The 26,058-nt window shown below is 45.5% G+C and overlaps 2 protein-coding genes across 2 annotated transcripts in view; one reads left to right on the forward strand and one right to left on the reverse strand.

The window, feature by feature from the left end:
* COG7 (component of oligomeric golgi complex 7) overlaps nucleotides 1-26,058 on the forward strand; it is an 82,949-nt gene that overhangs the window by 46,287 nt on the left and 10,604 nt on the right. The window contains exons 11-15 of the mRNA XM_065892415.1: nucleotides 1,896-1,961; nucleotides 7,724-7,910; nucleotides 9,546-9,686; nucleotides 15,529-15,612; nucleotides 19,266-19,380. Of these exons, the coding sequence (XP_065748487.1) occupies nucleotides 1,896-1,961; nucleotides 7,724-7,910; nucleotides 9,546-9,686; nucleotides 15,529-15,612; nucleotides 19,266-19,380 (593 nt within the window). The remainder of the gene's footprint in view (nucleotides 1-1,895; nucleotides 1,962-7,723; nucleotides 7,911-9,545; nucleotides 9,687-15,528; nucleotides 15,613-19,265; nucleotides 19,381-26,058) is intronic.
* On the reverse strand, nucleotides 23,908-24,315 carry LOC136135486 (large ribosomal subunit protein eL32-like). The gene has a single exon (XM_065893359.1). It carries the CDS (start codon nucleotides 24,313-24,315, stop codon nucleotides 23,908-23,910), a length of 408 nt encoding a protein of 135 aa, XP_065749431.1.

Here is a 26,058-nt window from a genome sequence, read left to right on the forward strand (position 1 = left end):
CATCTCCTTTGGTGACTTAAGTTTTTTTATGTTTGGTTTGAGATTTTTTTTTTCCCCTTAGCCTATAGTTTCTACAAACGTAAAATAAGTTAGAGCTTTTATTTTAGAAAATGCACAGCTGATTAGATCCTGTTTCTGGATCTGTGCCACAGAACTAAATGGTAAGTCAATGCTATTTGGCCTGCAAAGAGCCGTGTAAGAGTTCCGTGAAAGGCCTTGAGGTGACCCTCCCAAGTCGTTGTTGACAGACAGATTCTGGCGTAGCCTGTGTGACCTGTGGGCCACTAGGTAGACACCATGTTGCCCTAAGCCCTGAGGTCTGGTGGGAGTGTGATTGGCAGAGGCCTGAGGAGTTTGGCCCTTGATGTGTCCAGCCTGAGGGAATGCCCTGGCAGTCCAGTGGTTAGGACTCCGTGCTTCCACTGCAGGGGGCACAGGTTTGATCCCTGGGTGGGGAACTAAGATTCTGAAAGCTGCACGGGGCGGCCCAAAAAAAAAAAAAACAAAAGACGGAAGCTCTGGAAGCACTGGGCCTGCATCATCCCAAGGCTGTGACCCGAAGCCTCGGTTGACTAGGTGTATGTTCTCTGTTGCGCTGTGGTTCTCCCACTCCTATGAGGTCTAACAACTACTATCAGCCTGAGATAAAAATCGATCTAGAAATTTCTTTTCCTTACAACCATTCTTTGCAGACATATATTCTGAAAAGGCAAGCTGCTCTCCCCCCACTTACATTTCTTGCCTGACCCCTGGCCTAGGTGGTATGTGCAGAGTGCCCATGGCACATGTGGGTCTCAGTGCAGATCCAGACCCTCCAAAACCTGTCTTTAATCAGGGTAAACCCGGGGCCTCCCAGGACCATTTGGAGTGTCTCCTCATGGGCTCTGATCTGAACTTTTTTTTTGGATGAAATTTAATGTTCTAGATACTAATATCCCTTATCAGCTGTGGCAGCTTGGTACACCAGAAAATATTATGTGCAAGGTTGTTCTCTTGTAACTGGCGTGAGTGGAATATTTCACTTTCTCATAAACCTTTCTTATGATGGAATGCCTAGATATCCTGGTGATGATAGACACTTTTAGAGAAAGTTAAAAGTTAACTAGACCTAAGATGTTTTTAATCCTTGGATTTGTCCTGACATTATAGTTTGGTGTTGAAGGACTCAGTAGCTGGAGTTTGAGGGCTAGCATAAAATGACTTGAAAATTAAAGGATTATTAAATACAGAAATGATCATTCAGGCTTATCTCTGAGAAACAAATGGATTAATCTTCATCTGCCTTTCATGTGATCAGAGAGAAACAATTCTAAGATCAAAACAGTTTTCTCTTCTATGCCTGGCAAATAGCAGGCAGCTCACAAATATTAATGAATTTTGGTTTTTAAATTTTAGATACAAAGAATTTCCAACCCATTTTATTTGTTTGTTTGTTTTGTTTTGTTTGTTTTGCTTTTTTGTCCACGCTGTGCAGCTTGTGGGATCCTAGTTCCCTGACCAGGGATCGAACCCGTGCTCCCTGCAGTGGAAGCGTGGAGTCTTAACCACGGGACCTCCAGGGAATTCCCTCCAACCCATTTTCTTAAGGACAAAGCCCAAAAGCAACCTCAGTATTTTTGGAAATGTAAAATTATTTGAGATCATGTTGGATAGAATTGTGATTCATAGCAGAGAGACCCATGACAGGAGGATATTAGAAGGGACCAGCATTTCCCTTTTACATGAATTACTAATGAATGGAACGTTTCAGGTAGGCCCTCAAATGGTTAACTGCTTTCCCACAAACCAGCACACCACCAAAAGTGGTGAATAGTTAGAATTTTTATGAATGGGACAATGTTTGTCCTGTAAATGTCGGCATTCCAGATACTTGAAGTGCTTTTTGTTTCGTTTAGGATAATAGCCACCTGTGGAGAGCTCCTGCGGCAGTGCGGGGACTTGGAGCAGCAGCTAGCCAACAGGTAGGAGAGGGCTGTGGGCCGGCCCCTGGGCTCTCAGCTGGGGAAGACCTTGATAGAGTGCGCAGCACCGTCTGAAGCCACAGAGCTTGAGGACTCTCTGTACCTAGGATACGAGGTGTCAGTGTTGTCACCATTCAGCATTTATTGAGCACCTAAAAGGAGCAAGGCTCTGACCTCCTTGGCACATAACTTTAGTTAGATATGGAAGTTTCAGCCTAAATGAGGAAGCAGTACATGTTGTCTCCAAATTATGAGTGGGCAGGGCTCCCGCTGCATGTTTGCAAGTCAGTTATTGGGGATGGAAAGTTATAGGCAGTGCGAGGTCCCCTGGGCCAGCCCACAGAATCGGGATGAATCCGGCCAGCCTGCCTGCTGGGTTCTGCAGTAGGATTCTGTGCTGCGGAAGCCGGTGTGTGTGTCAAAGGAGGATTTCTGGGGTCAGGCCTAGGAACGGCCCTCCTGCCCCCTCCATTCTGATACCTGCCAGGGCTTTTACACTGCCCCGAAGTGACCCCATTCGGACCTGCTTTTCCCTCCAAGGGCTTCAGGCTGCCCAGATGTCCTCACTTCTTCAGCGGAATTTCTGATTGCCTTGGTGCAGCTGCTTTCTCTGTTCTGCAGGAGTTCAGGGGAAGAAATCTGTTTCCTACAGCGGTGTTAGGGCCTAATGGCAGTCCCTTCACCTCTTTCTGGGATAACTCAGAAAGTTATCTCTGCAGGATGGAATCTCTGGCAGTGGTACAAAGTGAAAAGCAAGCTGAGGCCTCGAGACTGGGTGGGCAGTAGGGCTGAGCTGCTGGGGAAGGTCGTCAGACCGGCCGCAGGGTCAGGGCTCTGAGTTGGTCATTTCTTCTCCTCGCCACTCTCTGTCTCCTTTCATTTCTGAACCCACGGGTTGCCTTCAAGTCCCAAGATTTTTCACCATGGTTCTCATTATGGAGAAAGCCTTGCGGGGGCCAGGGGTGCGGGGGTGGGTTGGAATGGGCAGCTGTTGCAGTTCATAGCTCCCAAACAGCCCAGCATAGAGCTCATGTGACTTCTTGGAATGAATAAAACCAGAGCACCACAAGCATACAACAGAGTGTGTATAAATAATATAAATGACGAGGTGAACGCCCCCTTCCTCCCTCCCCAATCCCACACACGAGTATGCTCATGTTTATATGCACGCGTGTGTGTGCACGTAGACACGCACACTGTGAGGGAGCCTATGGTGGAAGGGTGAGTAGGTCTGGGTTCACGAAGGGCCCCTAAGAAAAGGTGAAAATTTGACATTTATATATTTAAAAGAAAGCCATGTAGCTTATTAGTTTCTTAATTACGATGGTAATTACAGCCTGGGCCCAGCTCAAAAATTAAAAGTTCACGAGTGTACAAAGTATTAAAAACTGAAAATCTACTCACCCCAAAAATTCTTGAGAAGAAACGTTAACAGCCCCCCTGCCCCCATCGCATTTGTTTTTTTTTGTTTTGTTTTGTTTTTTGCAGTACGCGGGCCTCTCACTGCTGTGGCCTCTCCCGTTGCGGAGCACAGGCTCCGGACGCGCAGGCTCAGCGGCCATGGCTCACGGGACCAGCCGCTCCGCGGCATGTGGGATCTTCCTGGATGGTGGCACGAACCCGTGTCCCCTGCATCGGCAGGCGGACTCTCAACCACTGTGCCACCAGGGAAGCCCCCACATCGCATTTGTTGAGCTCTGCCATGAAAGGCTTTACATGAATTAACTCCTTAATCCTCCCGGGGCGTCCAAAGAGATAGATACTATTCTTACCCCCATTTTTACACATGAAGAGACATTGAGGCATAGAATTTGGCACCGGTAGTAACTTTTTAAGTAAAAGGAATTATCTGTGGAAAGAGCTGTGTCTGAGGTGATGCACCTAAGAGGCAGTGATCTGAACCTGGACATCAGCTGAGTCATCCCGAGTGTGTGAGTATCACCTCCACACTGTCCTTCCTCACAGATGAGTGTCCGTCCTCAGACTTGGGTTTCTCTGCATATATATCAGACGTCTTTCCATATCAGAATGTATAGACTTGCCTTAATCTTTTAATGAAGATAAGTATTACCTTCTAAAGGGTAAGGAAGGATCTGGTTAAGAAGGTGAATGGGGGCATGACAGATAAAGGTTGAGCCCCTCTAACTGCATTTTGCAGCCCAGAGAGGCTGAGAGCCTGGCCCGAGTTTTGGTGTGAGATGAGAACAGATTGGATGTATCCAAGGGAGCCTTTTTAAGAGGTGACGTCATTCTGGAAGCACTGAGCCTGGAAAGGGAAAAGAGTAACAGTCATCATCTGTGTTCCCATCAGGGAGCCTATGCATGTGACTGCCACCTATAAAGCTTATCTCCCTGTCGGTTTCACTGGCAGACCCAGACTGCAACTTAGGACCACTCCCCTCAGGTGGCAGAGGCAGTAGCTCGAAACACTGCAGATTACTTCAGTAACAAGAGTGACATTGGCTATTGGGCTTTTAAGATCACCTGTTTGCAGACAGAGATCGTTTTGTGATTAGTGGGGCGAGTAAAGCAAGGTTGAGTTGGGTGTCACCCGAGGGATTTCTCTTGTACTTGGGTGACATACAGGGAGATTGCTGTGGTTCCTCTATACTTCTATGGTGCCCACCGCTTATTTTTGGAACAGAGGTATTTTCACTAGGACAAGGCTTTAGTGGCACAGTTCAGTGGGACAGTGAGGTTTGGGGAATCCAAAATAAATGTCCAGGTTCCTATGGCTGAGGAGTGGGCAGCAACTTTTCCAGAAAAGGAGATGAGTTGAGGAAGGAGATGGAATTGGGATGTTAGTCCCTCCCTCCTCTGCTCATACTCACTGCCTTCTCCTGGCTCAGCAGGTAGCATAGCACTGGCACATAATGGACTCTCCTGTTAATCTCTGAGTTTCTGAGGGCAAGCTCTATGTATAATCATCTGATAATCGCCAAGACCTGGCTTAGAGCCCATTAAAGTGATGAGAAAACGTTTCTTTTTTTTTTTTTCTTTACTTTTGGCTGCGTTGGGTCTTCGTTGCTGTGCACGGGCTTTCTCTAGTTGCGGCGAGGGGGGGCTACTGTTTGTTGTGGTGCGCGGGCTTCTCGTTGCAGTGGCTTCTCTTGTGGAGCACGAGCTCCAGGTACACGAGCTTCAGTAGTTGCAGCATGTGGGCTCAGTAGTTGTGGCTCACGGGCTCTAGAGCGCAGGCTCAGTAGTTGTGGTGCACGGGCTTAGTTGCTCTGTGGCACGTGGGATCTTCCTGGACCAGGGATCGAACCGTGTCCCCTGCATTGGCAGACGGATTCTTAACCACTGCGCCACCAGGGAAGTCCTGAGAAAATGTTTCTTTTTATTTTTTTTGCGGTATGCAGGCCTCTCACTGCTGCGGCCTCTCCCGCTGCGGAGCACAGGCTCCAGACGCTCAGGCTCAGCGGCCGTGGCTCACGGGCCCAGCCGCTCCACAGCATGTGGGATCTTCCCGGACCGGGGCACAAACCCGTGTCCCCTGCATCGGCAGGCGGACCCCCAACCACTGCACCACCAGGGAAGCCCATATTAGATTTGGTTTTTATTCTAGAGCACACTATTGTGACATTTTAAAGTATAATTTTTAAAAAAATTAATCAATTTTTGGCCACACTGGGTCTTTGTTGCTGCACGCGAGCTTTCTCTAGTTGTGGTGAGCAGGGGCTACTCTTCATTGCGGTGCGCGGGCTTCTCATTGTGGTGGCTTCTCTTGGTGCAGAGCACGGGCTCTAGGCGCGCGGGCTTCAGTAGTTGTGGCACACGGGCTCAGCAGTTGTGGCTCGCGGGCTCTAGAGCGCAGGCTCAGTAGTTGTAGCTCACGGGCCTAGCTGCTCTGTGGCATGTGGGATCTTCCCGGACCAGGACTCGAACTCGTGTCCCCTGCATTGGCAGGAGGACTCCTACCCACTGCGCCACCAGGGAAGTCCCTTAAACTATAATCTTTAATACTAAAAACATTCCCAGCATAACTGTTTTTCTTCAGCTTGGATGGCAGACTGATGCCACTTGCCCCTGGCAGCCTGAGACTGAGACACATATTGCAGTAACCTCAGGAAGGAGAGCTGACTTCCCGGAGGGCAGAGACGAAAGCTCAGCTGTCAACTTCCTGCTCACCAAACCCAGGGTCACCTGTCAGTCAAAGAATAATTACGGAGCTCCTGCTATGTTCCCGGCACTGTGCTAAGTGCTGGGAATTCAGAGATGAAGACCACTCTGTGGTTTAGCCTCACCATCTAGTGTGTAAGAGAGGTGAAGGCTGGTGAAGTTAGAAGACTGAGTGCCTGGGGGGATGCCCCTGGGACCGGTCCTTGAAGAAGGAGTAGGATTTTTCCAGGTGCACCAAGGAGGGGAGAGCATTTCAGATCACGGGAGCATGCGAGCAAGACACGCAAGGGTGTGAAGCATGGTGTGTGGGCTGGGGGCGGTTGGCATGGTAGCGGGAATGTTTGTAAGGATACAGGGGCTCCAGCGATGGAGGGTGCTGGGGGCCATGCCTAGGCATTTTTAGTTTTATCTTGGGGAGCACTGAAGGATCTTTGGGAAAAAGACAAAATCAGATTTGCCTTTTGGAAAGATCATTCCAGTTACCCTTAGGAGGACAGATTAAATGGAGTGTGGAAGGGAAGGCAGCTATGATCCAGACAAGAAATAGTGAAGACTTGGAAGTAAGGCAGCGGCAGGGACAGGCCACAGTTTCACAGAGAAGAGATGCAACCGAAATTACCGGTAGGTGTAACCAACAGGGAAAACTGTAACTTGACCTTAGTGGCAGAGGCAGGTGTCTACTTGTGTCAGCAGTGGTTCCTGAGGAAAGTCCTGTCCCCAGGTTTGTTTGCAAGTACAGGCATTTCTTGACAAGCTCATGGGATTTGTTTTTGAAGAAGTGAGTGCCTACAGGCTGCCATGTCCAAAGTGATCTTTTTTATAAGAAATTATGGTAAAGGAGGCATTGGGGAATTAGGCACAGTTGGGATGTACTACAGTGTCTAGTCTTCTGGCTACATAGGTTTGTATAATTCTGTACACATTTAAACGTATAGGCCGAATGGTGAGGTTGGGCTAAGGAGGAAACAGGATTTTTGGCATCCGTTAAGGGAGGTCATCCTTGTTGGAGACAGAGATCCTGCTCCCAGGCAACGCCAGAGGTTGATCATCCCATAGAACCTCCTCCAGGCATTGTTCTTTCTCAGGAAAGCACCAGGTTCTCTCAGTAGATCTCTCTAAACCTCAGAAGTAAACTTTACGGTGCCGATGAACACAAACACCACACGAGCCCAGCGTGTGCGAGAGTGTGAGTCCTGTGGGTAGAGGTGTGCAGCGAGCTGCTGTCACTCTTCTCCAGGGGCACTGTTGTGTCTTGTGCCTCTGACTGCGGTGCCAGTGGCTCCCCTGGCTTTGACTGTTCCAAAGAGTGATGCTAATATAGCTCATATATAGAAAGTGCACAGTATTCCCAGATTGTAGTGAATTGACGGCTGCCCTGTAGGCTGTGCATTATATTAGGAAGATGGCATATTCTGTTAGAGTGTTAAATAGGAAATAAAAACACCTGGTGTTTATTGTGTACCTGAGGTCCAGCTCCCTCCTAAAGGGTCAAGGGCGTCTCCATTTCCTTATAAAATGGACCCTAAATCAATCTGCCTCATGAGGATATCCTGGGATTTAGTAAGGAGCAGTCTGAATGCTCCAAGAAGAAAATTCCATACAAATAGCTCAGGGCATAATGGTCATCACTTTCATTACAGGATTTTGTCCACAGCTGGGAAGTATCTCTCTGAGTCCTACAGCCCTCGGAGCCTGACCGGTTTTCAAGATAGCATCTTGACAGACAAGAAGAGCTCTGCCAGGAACCCATGGCAAGAATATAATTACCTTCAGAAAGACAGCCCTGCCGAATATGGCAGTTTAATGGAAATACTCTATACCCTCAAGGTATGAGACCTGACTGATGGCATTCTTGCAAATGAAAACTTTTCCCTTGCCACTCACCCTTTCCCTAACCCAGGCTTTCTGCCCCTGTGTGTGGGCCCTGGGCTGTGGCATGCCCTCCCACGTCTCTGTCTTGTTTATGTTGGTGTTTTAAGAAGCTAATCAACTAAACTGGGGTCGAAGCAATTGAAACACAGCTGTAGGAGGAGTTGGATAAATGGAGCTTTATTACTGACGAAAGGTAGGCTGGAGAGTGTGGCTCTCGATCTGCAGCCGTGGGAGCTCGCTGTTTTCCTCTCCGGAGTTAGGCCTGTCAGCAGGGTGAGTGGAGCTGGACGGCCCCGGGCCCCCACGCGGGCACAGCGCCCCCCCACCGCCCCCCGCCGTACTGAGTGGCAGAGAGGGGACCGGAACTCCTGTACTGCCTGGGCGTGGGCAGAACCTGGGAAGGTGGACCCCAACCCAGGAGCCAGAGGAGGAGCAAGGTGGGGAGGAGCCAGGAGCGCCCCTCGAGTGCAGGTTCTTCCGTGTGGCAACACGACGACGTGGGAATCAGTGTTCCCTCCTGGCTGTTCCTTTGGTTTAAACTCTTCGTTTGTCTACCATAAAATGGCCCTTGACTTTGAGCTTTGGGCCTCTTGGGGTCCAGGGACGGGGGACCTCCCGACAAATGGAATGAGCCACATGCTCCCTGGGAATGGCCTCAGGGTTCTTAGAGGGCCACGGCCTCCTTTCCAGAGCCACCCCCCACCCCCAGTCTGAGTTGGACCTCACTCTCTTGGTGATAAGCCAAGGAGGTACGGCTGTTCCCATAGCACCAAATTCAATCTGAAATTACCCTGATGGGCCACGAGCTCTGGAGGTGACTGCACGGTGTGCCTCAGGATGTGTCTGAGGCCTCAGCGTTGCCCTCACAGGGTCTCCCCCATCCCTCTGTACCTTGACCCACCAGCTGGCTGCATTTGAGCTTGACAAACACTTCTTGAAGCCATTCTGCAAATTCATTCATCCGTGCTTCTGTGATTACGTTAAAGCAACTCTGTTTATCTTTATTGCTGATCTGATTTATGTCTGTTTGTTGTAATCAGTTCATTTATAATAGCAAAACTAAGGTTACATTTTCCACCTCTGTATTTTCTCAGGCTGTTTGAAATAGCTCAGGACTCACACAGGTGGTGCATACTCTGGTGTACAGCCGAGTATAATTGACCTGACCTCACTGGGAATCAGGGCTCTGTCTGTCACTCTTGTTTCTACATGACACTTCTGATCATTTTTTCCTTCTTCCTCTATCCCTGAGGGACAGTCACAGGTTAATTTTTCCTAAACTACCAATCCATGAGCTTATATTAGCTTAAATGCATCAGAGTCACCTGGGAAAGTGAATGAAAAATATATCAATAGTTTCCTGGGCTCCAGAACCCCACTGGATCCAGATGCAGTAGTTCTGTGATAGACCCTGGGTATCTGTAACTCAGCGTGCTCTCCAGGGGTTCCTGGGGCACAGCCAGGTTTGGAAGCTACTGTAGTAGAGAACCCTCTTACTATTTTCCTTTCAGTGGCCTTTCAAAACCTTTAGCTAATACCTTGGTTGGATTCAGGGCATAACAACATGCCTTCTGCATTTTCTTGTCTTAGGAAAAAGGGTCAGGTAACCACAACCTGCTGTCGGCGTCTCGAGCGGCTCTGACTCGGCTTAACCAGCAGGCCCACCAGCTGGCTTTCGATTCCGTCTTCCTGCGCATCAAACAGCAGCTGCTCCTTATTTCCAAGATGGATGTAAGTTTCCCACCAACTGGAAAATGTGCCCCTTCACCCCCCAGCCTAGGCCTAATGTCCCCTTCCCCGAGCTTTGGGTGGTGCCCCCTCTGACTCTCCTAGGCTAGAAGTCCAGCTATAGAGTCACTGTTCCCTTGCAACTCATTGCTTAGTGAGACTGTCCTATCTTAATTGTAGTTACTGTGATGCTGTGTTTTCAGACTGTTTCTTGGGATTATTACTATTGCTTGATTAACTTTCACAGCAGCTTAGCTGTGCCCTCTCAGGGAGAAGTAAGGGAGATTATGTGCCACTGGAAAAGTTGGGGCTGGTCAGAGGAGCTAATTGTCTGATGAGGTTGAATTGTTTTCGTGCCAAACATTTGTGGAGACTTGGTTCTGGAACTTTATTCAGGAGAGTGCCTTACTAGATTTGATCTGGTGTTTTTGAGGAGACTTTGAAGGGTTCTGCTCTTTTCTATCCTTGATACTCTTTCTATTTGGCTATTCTTAGAACATCTCACTCTCCTTGCCTTGCACACTCTTCTCTTTTCTGGTTGCCCTTATTCCTTTTCAAGGAATTGCCTATCAGTCCTGTTTTCTCTACTGGCTCTGACTTTGCCTGGGTCCAGATCGCATGACTTTCCTTTCAGATTTCTGAGACAGTCCCCTGATTAATTTTTCTCACTGACTCCTCAAGTCTATCTGGATTTGGCTTATTTTAAAGATAGTCTTGGGACTTTCCTGGTGGTGCAGTGGTTAAGAATCCTTCTGCCAGTGCAGGGGACATGGGTTCGATCCCTGGTCTGGGAAGATCCTACATGCTGTGGAGCAGCTAAGCCCGCGTGCCGCAACTACTGAAGCCCACGCACTCTAGGGCCCACGTGCCGCAACTGCTGAGTCCGCATGTTGCAACTACTGAAGCCCGCGTGCCTAGAACCCATGCTCTGCAACAAGAGAAGCCACCGCAATAAGCCCGCGCACCGCAATGAAGAGTAGCCCCCGCTTGCCGCAACTAGAGAAAGGCCACACGCAGCGACGAAGACCCAACGCGGCCAAAACAAAACAGTAAAGATGGTCTTTTGGGAAAGATCCAGTTATGGGCTTTTACTAACCAAGGGATCCTTTAAGGAAGTCCTTTGCTTTTTGCTGCCCTCTGGAAAGCATACTAGGCCGGGAGCCAAGGGCCACTCGCTTTATTCACCGTATGATCTGGTTAGGTCTGTGCGAAATGCCGTGAGATCTACTCCAACCAGATTTTGCACTTCTGGCCTGGCTGGGGCAGGGCTGTGTGTGGGGTTGGTGGTGTGGGGCCCCTGCTGTCACATCCTAGTGGAAGTGCTGTCGATGGAGCTGTACCGGGCACCGCCCATGCGCGGTCTTGTTGGGTCACATGGCTGAGGCTGTTACCTCCTCTGTGAGCCTCATCTCCTTATCTTTAAAGTGGGGATACAGTAATTCTCACCATATGGGTATGTGAGGATTAAGTGAGAGTGTGTATATGATAGAATTTAGCACAGCCCCTGTCACAGAGTAGATGCTTAATACGTGGTGGTTTTCTTTTTTTCTGTGATTCTCAAGACTAATGACAGTTTTTAAAAATAGAAATTACATATATTCATTTTCAGAAATTCAAGCAATAAAGGAAAGTACAAAGAAAAACAGTAAACCCCTTCAAAGTCCCAATGACCAGAAATCATCAAGCCAGACATCTCTTCCTACCCACTCACATGTTGAAGGCTAGACAGGCATTGGTAGGGAAATGATCCATAGGAAGAAATGGCATTGTGCTACACATGCTGTTTTTCAAAAAACATAAAATGTATACAATATAAATGTTATTTGAATTTAACTAGAAAAAGAAGATAAATGAAACCAAAGGAATGGTTGAACTTGAGATAATAGTTTCTTCACCATGAGAGGTATCAGTTCCCAGAAGATCTCTTCAAGATTAAGAAAGAAAGATTATGAAAACTACTGATAGATGGGAGTCATTGGTTTTTGTTAATCATGTTTCTGTTTTAGATAGAAATTGACATTGATTCGCCTGCCCTGAAAGCTAATGGGATTAGCATTCCTTACATCTCTCATCTTCCTTCCCCAACCTCCCAGTTTGGTTGTTTTTATTATTTTTATTTTGTCAAAGGTTAAAGTCTTGACCTTCTGTTCTGAAACCTTAATTTTGCCAGTTATTTAGTCTTCTCCATGAGCCCAGCTCGGTGCTTCCCACCTGTCCTTTCCCCTCTACTTCTGCATTCCACACTCATTGTTCTGCCCCGGTCCTTGGTTGCCTGGTCTCGCCTTCTCATTCAGGCCTCACCACAATGGCTTGGGCGCTGGGAATGGGCGCAGGCAGCTTTGGCGATTAGGAGGAATTCTCCCAGAGTGCCAGCGTGAAAGCACACAATACAAAGGCAAACACTCTGGCCTTAAGGATTTGAAAATTAAACCCTGGTCATTCAATGTTTGTTTTTAATGTTTGCTGGTAAATTGTATTGCTCTTGTACATTACAAGAATATAAACCAACACTATATTCCCTTTCAAAATAGATTGTTGAGGTTTACCTGCGTTACCTGGTGACAGGTGGCCCTTTGAAGGAAATTTTAAATTCAAAAATAATCTGCATCATTTCCCTATTGACCCTCTTCAGGTCCACCCTCTCTGTCTGCTTTTTCAGGCCCTCCCTCATCAGCCCACTCTGTCTCGCCCTTATTCCAAAGTACTTTTCCACTCTGGCCCTTCTTTCCCTCTGCCCTCCACCCGATCACCTTCCGACTTCGCTCCTCCCGCCTCCTCTGTGAAGCCTTCCCAGGGCCTGCAGCCCACGGTGCTGGTCCTTTAGATGTACTCTGGTGATGTGCTCTTTCCCCACAACTCAGCCCTTGCTCCTGGCCTCCCCTTCTCTGCCTCACTGACCCTCACCACCTCTGCTCCCTCCTGTGCCCCTCTGTGCCAGGACTTCACCACCAGGTTGTATTGTTCCTTCTTTTTAAATCTGTCTCTGTCTGTTTCCATGGCCACTGCCCTGGTTTGGGTTCTCGTCATCTCTGAATTGTTTCTCGAGACTTTCATCTTCCTCTCCGCCCACAGCCCTTCTCAGAGTTGCTGCGTGAATCTTCCTAAAGCATCGCTCTGATTTTGTCTCTCCACATTCAGATCCCTTGCTTGGCTCCCCCCAGTCAGTGCGATCGTCTATTTTAAACAACTTTTTGCTATGGAAATTTTCATACATATGCACGAGTGGAGGGAAGAGTGTAATAAACTCTGTGTCCTCATCACCCTGTTTCGTCAGTGATCAACTCCTGGCCGTTCTGTTTCATATGTACCCCTTATCTAAAATAAGAACTCTAAAAATAATCACAGTATCATAATCACCCTTAAAAATACAATTAAAAATAATTCCTTAATATCATCAGTGTTCAAATTTCCAGTTGTTTTATAAATGTCATGATTTAACTGTTTGAATCAGGATCCAGATTAGTTCTGTACATTGGGATTGGGGGATGTGTGATGTGTCTTTTACGTCTCTTTTGAACTCTACAGGTTACCTTTCCATCTCTGTCTCTTTATCTGCCTCCCTCCCTCCCTCCTTCCCTCCCTCTTCTCTTTCATTTTCCCTTTTTAAAATTTATTTTATTTATTTATATATTTTTGGCTGTGTTGGGTCTTTGTTGCTGCGCGCGGGCTTTCTCTAGTTGTGGTGAGCGAGAGCTACTCTTCGTTGCAGTGCGCGGGCTTCTCATTGCAGCGGCTTCTCTTGATGCAGAGCACAGGCTCTGGGCACCCAGGCTTCAGGAGTTGTGGCACGAGGGCTTAGTTGCTCAGCGGCGTGTGGGATCTTCCCGGACCAGGGCTCGAACCTGTGTCCCCTGCACTGGTAGGCGGATTCTTAACCACTGCGCCACCAGGGAAGCCCCGTCATTTTCCCTTTTCTTAGCCTGCTGTTCACAGCTGTGCATTCTCTTTCTAGCCTTCCCTCTCTGCACCTCATGCATCCTGTGGCCGGCCCCTTCTCTAGCCACCCTAGGTTCTTGCTCCTCTGAACTCTTATTGTATATAACCTGACTGAGAACTTCTGCCACTGAGAACTCTTGAAGTGGAAGCCTGTGCGTGCGTGTGTGTGTGTGCGTGTGTGTGTGTGTGTAGGTATAGGGGGTATAGGGTGGGAGTGTGTCAGGGGTCTTGGTTCCCCAAGGAGAGCAAGAACTAAGATTGCCAATTCTTTGTCTCCTCCCTACAAAACCTGGCACAGGGTGCTATACCACATGGGCACTCAGTGCACGTGCATGATCGGTGTGTTCCTTCCCTGTGGGGTGGGAGTTAACTGAAAAAAGTAGGATATTTTGAAACGAAAGAGGATTCTCAAAAAACAGCAAGGAGGGCTTCCCTAGTGGCACAGTGGTTAAGAATCCACCTGCTAATGGAGGGGACTCAGGTTCGATCCCTGGTCCGGGAAGATCCCACATGCCACGGAACAACTGAGCCTATGCACCACAACTACTGAGGCTGTGCTCTAGAGCCCACGAGCCACAACTACTGAGCCTGCGTGCCACAACTACTGAAGTCCATGTGCCTAGAGCCCGTGCTCTGCAACAAGAGAAGCCACTGCAGTGAGAAGCCCGCGCACAGCAACGAAGAGTAGCCCCCACTCACCACAGCTAGAGAAAGCCCTTGCACAGCAACAAAGACCCAACACAGCCAAAAATAAAAACAAATAAATACATTTATAAAAAAACAACAAGGAGTTTAGAAAACTATAGGGGCAGGGGTGGGGAAAAAAAGGCTTTGTCTAGAGCAGGAAAATTAGAGTCGAGTTGGTGCTAGAGAGTGTGGGGAGGACGGCTGAGGCTTGGCCTGGGCCGGGATCCCAGGGGTGGACACGGTCATGACATTCCCGGAAAGCTCCTTAAAGGATCAAGCAACCAGATCAGGCATCAGGTGGCTGCAGAGAGCAGCTACCACGTGACCTTGGGAGTCACTCCAGGAGTCCAGCCAGAAAGGGCCTTGTTTTCCAGGCTGGCCTTAGAGTGACTCAGGTAAGAATTAAGCAACTAGATTTCTGTGGAAAGCTGTGCCATACTGATAATTAACCACCTGTGTGCTGGTAATTGGCCTAACTCTGTAGGGGAGGCTGGGAAGGCTCCCACAGTGACGTCATAGTCCCATTGAATGATGAAAGAAGACGTGTAGGTGCTGCAGGTCTCCAGACAGGGGGTCCTGAAGAGGACAAAGGAGCTGTTGGTGGAGTTTGGAGGCTCCTTCTCATCCCTTTCTCTTTGAGTTCTGAGTCAGTTGAGACATAGATACAGAAAGCAGGTGGAATAAAAGCAGCACCTCTAACTTAGTAAAGCAGTGTTGGTGAATGTGGTTTGGATATTCCTGCAACCAGACAGGGCTTCCAATTCACATATGGTCTCTGTGGAGGATTTTAGGGGGTCCTGGTCTCTTCAGAGTGCTGGCTGATGACCCGGGAGTTAGTGAGGCTACCTGTGCCAGCAGCTGTTAACCGGTTGCCCTCACCCTGTAGAGAAACTCAGAACAAGAATATCCAACTCTTCCCTTCACGTTCTGAGCGGGTGAACACAGAAGGGAACAGTTGAGTGGAGAAGGTGGGATTTCCTGCTTTATGGATCTGAAAGGATGCAGAGAGAGAGAGGATTACTTTCTCTATGGCAGGCTTCAAGGTGATGCCTTAAAGAAGAGAAATCCCTGGTCTGCCGCGTGGTGATGATTCCAAAGGCCAGCTGAGAAAAGATAGTGCCTGTGGTGATGCTGCGTTCTTCATGTAGTTTCCAGCACGTGGTGCTTTCGCGTGCTGCCTGGGTGCTGTGACATTGACTGTTTCCTCTCCTTCCTCCCCTAGAGCTGGAACACCGCCGGCATTGGAGAAACCCTGACCGATGACCTGCCCACCTTCAGTCTCACTCCTCTCGAGTACATCAGCAATGTAAGAGACTCTGTGCGCTTTTCTCTGCGCTGGTCACAGCATCTGAGACCTTGTCTTGTCTGGCCCTTCTGGGTAAAGCGGTCCTTGCTGCATCGGTTCTGTCTGGACCTTTGCTTTTGGATAGTCCCCATCCATATCCATGACTTTAAGGAAATGCTGATTTCCTTAAATCAGCTGATGAAACACATGCTGATTTCAAAGCCTAACACATTCCCGCCCCTCCCCCATCCCTCTCAATATGAGGTGTGGCCAGTGCCTGAGGGCATCAGAGTATGAGTCCAGCTCCATTGCTCTTAAATGTCAGTGAGCATAAGAAATGCTGTACAGGAATGATAGACCCCAACTGTGTCTTCCTCACACTATGGGGGAGTTCTGCAATTTTCAGGGGTGATTTTGAGATAGGTGATTTCTGCCTTGAGCTCTCACTTTAGAACCCACCCCTGTGTAAGTTATGACCGTTGTAATAGATACGAAGGAATTTTATTTTATTTTTATTTTTTATTTTATTTTTTGCGGTACGCGGGCCTCTCACTGTTGTGGCCTTTCCCATTGCGGAGCACAGGCTCCGGACGCGCAGGCTCAGCGGCCATGACTCACAGGCCTAGCCGCTCCGCGGTATGTGTGATCTTCCCAGACCGGGGCACGAACCTGTGTCCCCTCCATCAGCAGGCGGACTCTCAACCACTGCGCCACCAGGGAAGCCCTATTTTATTTAAAAAAATATTTATTTATTTATTTTGGCTGCGCTGGGTCTTAGTTGCGGCATGTGGGATCTTTGTTGCAGCATGCGGGATCTTTAGTTGTGACATGTGGGCTCTTAGTTGCGGCATGCGGGCTCCTTAGTTGCGGCATGCGAACTCTTAGTTGCAGCATGCATGCGGAATCTAGTTCCCCGACCAGGGATCGAACCCGGGCCCCCTGCATTGGGAGCGTGGAGTCTTACCCACTGGACCACCAGGGAGGCCCCTGCAAAGGGATTTTAGAAGTAAATATTGTACAGTTAGAGGAAGTGTGTGTGATCCCACTGGTGAGTAGCAAGGAGGATGGCTTTCCTCTCTCTGTTCACTGAGCAAGTCCAAAACAGCAATTGTTTTCCTCTGTTTTTCAGGGCATTATTCAATACCCTGGACGGATGGAACTAAAAATTGTTGGTTGGTCTTTACAACCAATGAGAATAATCTTATTTTTAGAATTGAGACATGTGTATTGCAATCGAAATTGATTCCAGAAACGATGTTGCTTAGAAGGAACTCGAAAGGCTATCGAGTTGATTTTAAACACAGAGGAGTAAGGAAGGCGAGGGGGCGTTTTCAGGCCAGGGCTCTTTTCCCACCGGCTGCCACTCGTCAGCCCCCAGGTAGGCATCGTCCTTATGAGGTCATCTCCTGATGACCTCGGCTCAGGAAATGAATACCTACCGAGCACGTACTGTGTGCAGGGGCAGTGCTAGGCTCTTACTGGTGCCGTGAGATAGTGTGCAGTGTAGACCAAATTTTATCTTAACAACAACTTTGTGAGCCGGTTGGTGGCAGCCGTGTTTTGCGGTCAGAAGCACCAAGGCTCTGGGGGATGGGAGTGGGGCAGGGAAGCCACTCATTCAGCAGTCACTCTGTTAGGAAGCCTGGTGCTTTATGTGTGTCTCACGCATATTAGTTTCATCTTTGCCACAGCCCTCTGAAGTAAGTATGAGATCACCCTCATTTCAGAGATGGCGAAACCAAGGCCCCGACAGATTTAAGTAAGTTGCCCAACGTCACACAGTGGTAGAGGCAGAACTCAAACCCAGGTCCTTCTGACCACAGAGCTATTCATTTTTCCTGAGTCACTGTGCTTACCCAGCCAGGATATCAAGGAGTATTTATTGAATATGGGAGAATAGCAGACAAACATCTACAGGTGTGATGGTGAGCATCCCTTCCCACGTTGATTTCCAAGAAATAAACATAGAAATCCCAAGAAAAACTTGGCATTGTGGAATCTCTCTAGGAACCACAGCAATCCCCACAGTCTAAGGACAATTAATTCAAGTTTGAGATGTCACATTATTGAAAATTTGCACCTAAACGATGCTTTGCCTTGCTGGTGAATGCCCTCACCCACACAGGACTTTGTGAGCATTATAAAGGGATGAAATAGGAGAAAATCCTTTGAAGAAATAGAACAACATAGATGCAAGGCATATCGATGATGATTCTTTATTTCAAGTAAAGCTGGGTTTGTGGATTTAGCCAAGAGGTGATGGCTACAGATGAAAGGGGTACCAAATACAGGAATATGCCTGTGGTCTCTGCACATAGTAGGCATTCAGGAAGTGCTTGCTGAGTGGAATTACAACAGAGAAATTCTAACCCCAGAAGTCAGCATCCTTCCCTTCCTCCAGCCTTGGGGAAAAATGATGAATTTGTTGCCATTTCAAGCTGAAATAATGTACAGTGGTTGTGGTTATTAGTGACGTAAGTGACCACTTGTCTAGTTTGAGTGAAAGATACTCAAACTAGAGTGTTTTACTTACTAAGTAAATGAAAGGAAAAGGTGCTGATTTTTTTCATTTTACCATCTATGTACATAGCGCTTTAAAGGGAGACCAAACACAATTTTTTGTTGGCACGATGGGCCACATTAAGTGTTTGGAGATGAAGGTGTAATCATCCTGTAGTCCTCTGGGCTGGTAGATTTTGGGAGTCTGTCTTAACTTCTGGACACCTGCTACCGTATAGGTGTATGTAAGGCCAGATCGAGAAGATCTTTCTCTAATAGTCCTTGGACTTTTAGCTTGCAGAATCAGTATCAACTCTAAGTTGGAATGAATGTATGAAATCAATATGGAGCCAAAAAAATCAACAACAGGCTCCAATACCTTTTTAAGAAAATATATATTACGTTGTCGTAACCTGAAAATCAACCTCATTTTGAAATGACACATATACTTACCTTAAAATGCTAAACAGTTGTGAGTTGTAATAGAAATAGGTGTCTAAAATGTATCCATGATGACAGTCATGTGTATCTGACAAACACATGACAAATCCTGAATTACTCATGGGCTTATCCCAAATGTCTTATAACCCTGCCTTTGTGATTCCTCACCAACCAAGAAGGTTTATTTTCTAGAGTTTGTATTATGAAAACATACAGTTTTTCCTCCAGATTAATTTATAATTATAAACTGCTTTTTTCCCCAACAAAATTCCTTCCTTCGCCTGGTTAAATCACTTAGAAGTAAGAGACCCAGATCCAAATCCAGAAGACAGGATTGAAATTCTTGCTTGACCATGCACTTGTTGACATTAGCATCTTACTGGTTTTTCATCTATGAACAGTAATAATGACTTATATTTATACAAGTGCTTTAAATTTTACAAAGCATTCCAGTATCCATTACTCATTTGAGGTAGAGCTCGCACTGAATGCATTCCAAAAAACTGAGGCCATCAGTGAGAAGGATGAATCTATGATCTATGTGCAAACTACCGGTGACTTTTTTTTCAGATGTTGCCTCACCAGTATTACCACACACTGGAAAGATCAGACCTGGAGCTGCTGTAAGGTCTTGCAGTTTTGTCTGTCCATTTGCCTTCACATAAATGTACTGCATGAAATAATTACCGCCGCATGTGTCAACGTTGGGCTGACAGTGCTTTCTTTTGTTTCAGATTGGGCAGTATATCATGTCCCTCCCCCTGAACCTTGAGCCATTCGTGACTCAGGAGGACTCAGCCCTAGAGCTGGCTTTGCACGCTGGAAAGCTGCCGTTTCCTCCTGAGCAAGGTAAGAGAGACCTGCAGGAAAGAGAGCGGCGGGCTTGGATGTGATTGCATGCCCCTTGTAGCACCTTACCCTCATCATACCCATCCTCCACACTCGCACTGAAATAGTTGTCAAAGTGTACAGTCGTGACTGAGAAAGATTGGGGTTCTCTTTTTGCACCCTCTGAGGGACTTCTGCGGGACAGAGTGGATTAGGGAAGGCTTGCTGTATGCGGGGCATCCCTGGGGAACTCCCCCATTGCCGTCAGTTGGGAGGTGGTGGCAGGTGGGCCTGGGGTCGTAGGCATTCATTGGTGATAGAAGGGAGGTCACAGGGCAAGGGACCCGCCAGGTGTTTTCTCTCTCTTTGCTCCCCCTCTGTGTGGACCACCTGTCAAGTAAAGTGGCACCTCAAAAGAAGAGTTTTTCTTGTCAAGACAAAAATAAACTCTTCAGTGTAGAGGTTAACAACACTTCTGTCCAAATGCCTCTGGCTGTAGTGAGCTTCCAACTCCCCAAGGCTCGTGGGTCTCTAAACTGGCAAGGTAAAAAAAAACATAATACGTTAACACTTTTCCTTTTTCTCATTGTCTGGGCCTGACAGATTGAACAGGGACCACATACTCGCTGATCCAAAATCATCTTATCCCTAACATTGGGCATTATAGGCCTCCCTCTGTAATACTGAAGAGACAGAAAAAAAATCACTTGGTATATAAAGGATTCAGCAGCTCAAGAGAAGGTACTGCACTGAAAAGAAAATCACATCGAAAGGTTAAAAATAAAGGGTTGCTAAAAGACATCTCATGTAAATTCAAATAAAAAGAAAACAAGATGACTGCATCATTATTAAAGAAGTTGAATCAAATCAAAAGATAATAAATGAGACTAAATGATTCTTTATGTCAATAACAGGTGGATTCCACAGTGAACCTGTAGTAGTCAGGTACCCTTATGTGGCCAGTAGCACAGCACTGAAGTATATAAAGAAGAAGCTGGCAGACGTATGACAAAACCACATTAGTACTGAGAAAATCTTGTACCTCTCATTTAGGCTTTGACAGATCAAAAAGGAAAATTAACGAGAAGAAAAGAGGAATTGTTCCGTATAATAAGCACATTTGATTGAATCAATATGTCAAGATTTTTATCCCACAGAGAATACGCATAGTTGTCAAATTTCCATAAACTGTTTGCAAAAGTAATACAAATAAAATCTCCATAAGTTTCATAGGATTATAAATATTAATGGTACTTATATAATTTTTGAAAAAAAATTCTATTTAAAATTCAGATTTAAAATGTGAAACCTGCTAAGCTAAACTATGAGTGAATATTAATTAATCTTCATGATAGGGAAGGGAAGACTTTTGAAATGAAAGAAACTGTAAAGGAGGGGACTTCCCTGGTGGTCTAGTGGCTAAGACTCCATGCTCCCAGTGCAGGGGGCCCAGGTTTGATCCCCGGTCATGGAACTAGATCCCATCTGCCACAACTAAAGATCCCACATGGTGCAGCTAAGATCCCATGTGCCGGAACTAAGACCTGGTGCAGCCAAATAAATAAACAAATAAATATTAAAAAAAAAGGAAACTGTAAAGGAAATTGAAAGATAAATGATAAGCTGGAAAATAATAGCAACATATATGATAGATGATGGTTAATATCCTCATTTTATAAAATTTCTTGCAAGTCAGTAAGAAAAAGATGAACACCCACGGAAAAATAAGTAAACAACATGAAGGCATTCAAATAAGCTAAAACATATAAAGAAATGTTTTAACTTGAATAATCCTCAGAGCTGCAAATGAAAGTAGGATAGATCATTTTGCAGCCTATCAAATTGACTATATATACAGGCATATATTTTATTTTATTTTTATTTATTTATTTTAAAAATAAATTTAATTAATTAATTAATTTTGGCTGCGTTGGGTCTTTGTTGCTGCACGTGGGCTTTCTCTAGTTGTGGTGAGCGAGAGCTACTCTTCGTTGCGGTGGGCGGGCTTCTCATTGCGGTGGCTTCTCTTGTTGTGGAGCATGGGCTCTAGGCACACGGGCTTCAGTAGCTGTGGCACACAGGCTCAGTAGTTGTGGTGCACAGGCCCTAGAGCACAGGCTCAGTAGTTGTGGCGCACGGGCTTAGTTGCTCTGCAGCATGTGGGATCCTCCTGGACCGGGGCACGAACCCGTGTCCCCTGCATCGGCAGGCAGACTCTCAACCACTGCGCCACCAGGGAAGCCCTCTGTCCATTTTTTTAATCAGATAGTTGTTTTTTGTTATTGAGTTTTATGAGTTCTTTATATATTTGGATATTAGCCCCTTATTGATTATATGATTTGCAAATACAGTAGTGCCCCCTTATCCACAGGGGATGTGTTCCAAGACCGCCAATGGATGCCTGAAACTATGGATAGTACTGAACCCTGTATATACTGTGTTTTCTCCTATACTAATGTGTGGGTGGTATATACAGTAACAATACACTGGACAAAGGGATGACTCATGTCCCAGGCAGGACAGGGTGGGGCAGGGTGGGACAGGATGAGATTTCATCATGCTACTTAACGCATTTTAAAGCTTGCTATATGGATTGGTTTTTTTTTCTGGAATTTTCCATTTATTGTTTTTGGACTGTAGTTGACTTTAGGTAACTGAAATCTCAAAAAGCAAAACCACAGATAAGGGGGGACTACTGTATCTTCTTCTATTCAGTAGGTTGCCTTTTTGTTCTGTTGATGGTTTCCTTTGCTGTACAGGAGCTTTTTATTTATTTATTTAAAATATTTATTTATTTATTTTTGGCTGTGTTGGGTCTTCGTTGCTGTGCGTGGTCTTTCTGTAGTTGTGGCAGCTGGGGACTACTCTTCGTTGCAGTGCTGATTTCCCTTTCTGATAGTTTGTTATTAGTGTACAGAAACCCAATCAGTATTCTGTATATTGATTTTATATCCTGCAACTTTACTGAATTCATTTATTAGTTCTAAGAGTTTTTTGCTGGAGTCTTTTAACGTTTTCGATATGTAGAATTGTGTCATCTGCAAATAGTGATGGTTTTACTTCTTACTTTCCTATTTGGATGCCTTTTATTTCTTTTTCTTGCCTAATTACCATGATTAGGACTGCCAACACTAAGTTGAATAAAAGTGGCAAGAGTGGGCATCCTTGTCTTGTTCCTGATCTTAGAGGAGAAACTTTCAGCTTTTCATCAGTGAGTATGATATTAGTTGTAGGTTTGTCATATACGGCCCTTATTATGTTGAGATACTCACTCTATACTTACTTTGTTGAGAGTTTTTATCATAAATGGATGTTGAATTTTGTCAAATGTCAAATTTTGTCAAATGTCAATTGAGATGATCCTATGATTTCTATCCTTCATTTTGTCAATGTGGTATATCACATTGATTTGTGAATATTGTATCCCTGGGATAAATCCCACTTGATCATGGTGTATGATCTTTTTAATGTATCGTTGAATTTCGTTTGCTAATATATATATATATTTTTTTCACACTTTAGAATCCAAAATGCTTTATTTCTCATTGGCAGTGATAAATCAGAAATGTGTATTATTTTTGCAGAGGCAGGTGAGTGGGGTAGGGAATTAGATGTAATGTTTTTTTCTAATCCCAAAACTCTTAACGTAGCAAACTGAGAGACAGGAAAGCACAAATGAAAAAGTACAAACCACCTTTCATGTCCCCCCATCGAGATGTAACCAGGTGGTTTGTGAACACGTCCTTTCTAGTTTTTAGTATCAAGGACACAGAAACATTAAGCGACAGGCCAAAGAATTTTCTGCTATCCCAGGTTAATAAAGGACAGATCCTAAACTGTTACTGTTTTCTCCGCACAGTTCCTCTACTCAGTAGTCAAAAGACTATCAGAATGCTTCCCATGTCAATTCAAAGAAGTCACACAATGACCAACAATTTACTCAAATGTTTCAGACTGAGTTTTGAACAGGAGCCAATCTGTAAGACATTTATCTACTGAACTAAGGGCCTTAAATCCGACCTTGTGCTATAGAGTGCCACATGCCCTATTCCATGTGACCTGTGCTGCCACTTAATACCATGTCTTGGAAAAATGGCCTCTTAGCCTCATATAACAGCTGAATTCTAGGTACTGTTGACTAAGGTCTAGGACTGTAGTTGAAAAGGAAACTTGATTGTCCTCAATCTTCACAAGAACCACACAGGGTAATTCCTAACTTTATAAAGTGAGGCTAAAAATGACTACTTGCTCCAAGATGGAAGGTCCTTCAACCAGGGGTCTCAGAACCTACCATGGTCTGAGGGCCGCATCTTCCCGAGCCCACCTGGAGCTGACCAAGGCTGCTCTGGGCGCCTGAGGCCTGGGCCCCATGAAGGAGGGATCACGTATCCTTTACAAACGCCTTCCAAACAGAAGGTTCCACAGAGCACGAACAGGCAAGAGCAATCTCTGTGACAAGCTGTCAAACAAACTGAAGAGTAAAACCAAGGGGGAAATGCCAGATGGCTGTTTTGCAGTTTTATTAAACAAAACGTGCACACGAGCTGTCTATTCATTTTCTTCACTGTGCAGCCTGGTGTTGGGATTGGTGACTCTGATGGCCAGCTGGGCTGCTCTCTCCACAATGGCTTTGTGGTTCTTGGAGGAGACGTTGTGCACAATCTCAGCACAGTAAGACTTGTTGCACATCAGCAGCACTTCAAGCTCCTTGACGTTGTGGACCAGGAACTTCCGGAAGCCGCTGGGCAGCATGTGCTTTGTTTTCTTGTTGCTCCCGTAACCGATGTTGGGCAGCAAGATCTGGCCCTTGAATCTCCTGCGCACCCTGTTGTCAATGCCTCTGGGTTTCCGCCAGTTCCACTTAATTTTGGCATATTGGTCTGACTGGTGCCGGATGAACTTCTTGGTCCTCTTTTTGACCATCTTGGGCTTCACAAGGGGTCTGAGGGCAGCCATGATGCTGAGTAGGAGATGGTGGCCACCTCCATAGGCAGCGCCGAGGAAGAGAGGGGAGGGAAGGTAGTGCACGAGGCTGATGGGACTTCCTCGTTTGCTGATATTTGGTTGAGAATTTTTGCATCTATGTTCACCAGGGATATTGGCCTGTAGTTTTTTTGTGGTGTCTTTTCTGGTTTTGGTATCAGAGTAATGCTGCTCTTATAAATTAAGTTTGGAAATGTTCCCCCCTCTTCAATTTTTGGGAAGAGTTTGAGATGGATATGTATTAAATCTTCTTTGAATGTTTGGTAGAATTCACCAGTGAAGCTGTGTTGTCCTGGACTTATGTTTGTTGGGAGGTTTTTGATTACTGATTCAATCTCCTTTCTAGTAATTGGTCTATTCAAATTTTCTATTTCTTCATGAGTCAGTCTTAGAAGATTGTATGTTTCTAGGAAGTTATCCATTTCTTCTATGTTATCCACAGTTTTTTGGTGTATAATTGTTCATAGTAGTCTTTTATGATCCTTTGTATTTCTGTGGTATCATTCTCCTCTTTTCATTTCTGCTTTTATTTATTTGAGACTTCTCTCTTTTTTTCTTGGTGAGTCTAGCTAAAGGTTTGTCAATTTTGTTTATCCTTTCAAAGAACCAGCTCTTAGTTTTATTGATCTTTTCTATTGTTTTTTAGTCTCTATTTCATTTATTTCCATTTTCATCTTTATTATTTACTTCCTTCTACTAACTTTGGGCTTCATTTATTCTTTTTTCTAGCTCTTTTAGGTGTTAAGTTAGATTATTTATTTGAAAAATTTCTTGTTTCTTGAGGTAGATCTGTATTGTTTTGAATTTCCTGCTTAGAACTGCTTTTGCTGCATTCTGTAGATTGGGGTGGTTGTACTTCCATTTTCATTTGTTTCAAGGTATTTTTGATTTCCCTTATGATTTCTTCATTGACCCATCAGTTGTTCAGTAGCATGTTGTTTAATCTCCACATATTTGTGATTTTTCCAGTTTTCTTCTTGATTTCTAGTGTCATACAATTGTAATTGGAAAAGATGCTTGATATGGTTTCAATCTTCTTAAATTTATTGACTTGTTTTGTGGCCTAACATGTGATATGTCCTGGAGAATGTTCCATGTACACTTGAGAAGAGTGTGTATTCTGCTGCTGCTTTTTGGCTGGAATGTTTCATACACACACACACACACACACACACACACACACATGTGGCCATCTAGTCTAACAGGTTATTTGAGGCTGATATTTTCTTGATTTTCTGTCTGGATGATCTATCCAATGATGTAAGTGGGATATTAAAGCCCCCTACTATTATTGTATTGCTGTCAGTTTCTCCCTTTAGATGTGTTAATATTCGCTTTATATATTTAGGTACTTCTATGTTGGGTGCATAAATGTTTACAAATGTTACACCCTCTTGATGGACTGACCCCTTAATCATTATGTAATGACATTCTTTGTCTTTTATTACATTCTTCGTTTTAAAGTCTGTTTTGTCTGATATAAGTATAGCTACACTGGCTTTCTTTTCATTTCCATTTGCATGGAAAATCTTTTTCTATCTCTTCACTTTCAGTCTGTGTGTGTCCTTAGATCTGAAGTGAGTCTCTTGTAGGAAGCATAGATGAGTCTTGTTTTTTATCCATTCAGCCACTCTGTGTCTTTTAATTGGAGAATTTAGTCCATTTACATTTAAAGTAATAAGTATGAACTTACTGCCATTTTGTTCATTATTTTCT

This window comes from Phocoena phocoena, chromosome 15 (assembly GCF_963924675.1).
Source record: "Phocoena phocoena chromosome 15, mPhoPho1.1, whole genome shotgun sequence".
NCBI lineage: Eukaryota > Metazoa > Chordata > Mammalia > Artiodactyla > Phocoenidae > Phocoena > Phocoena phocoena.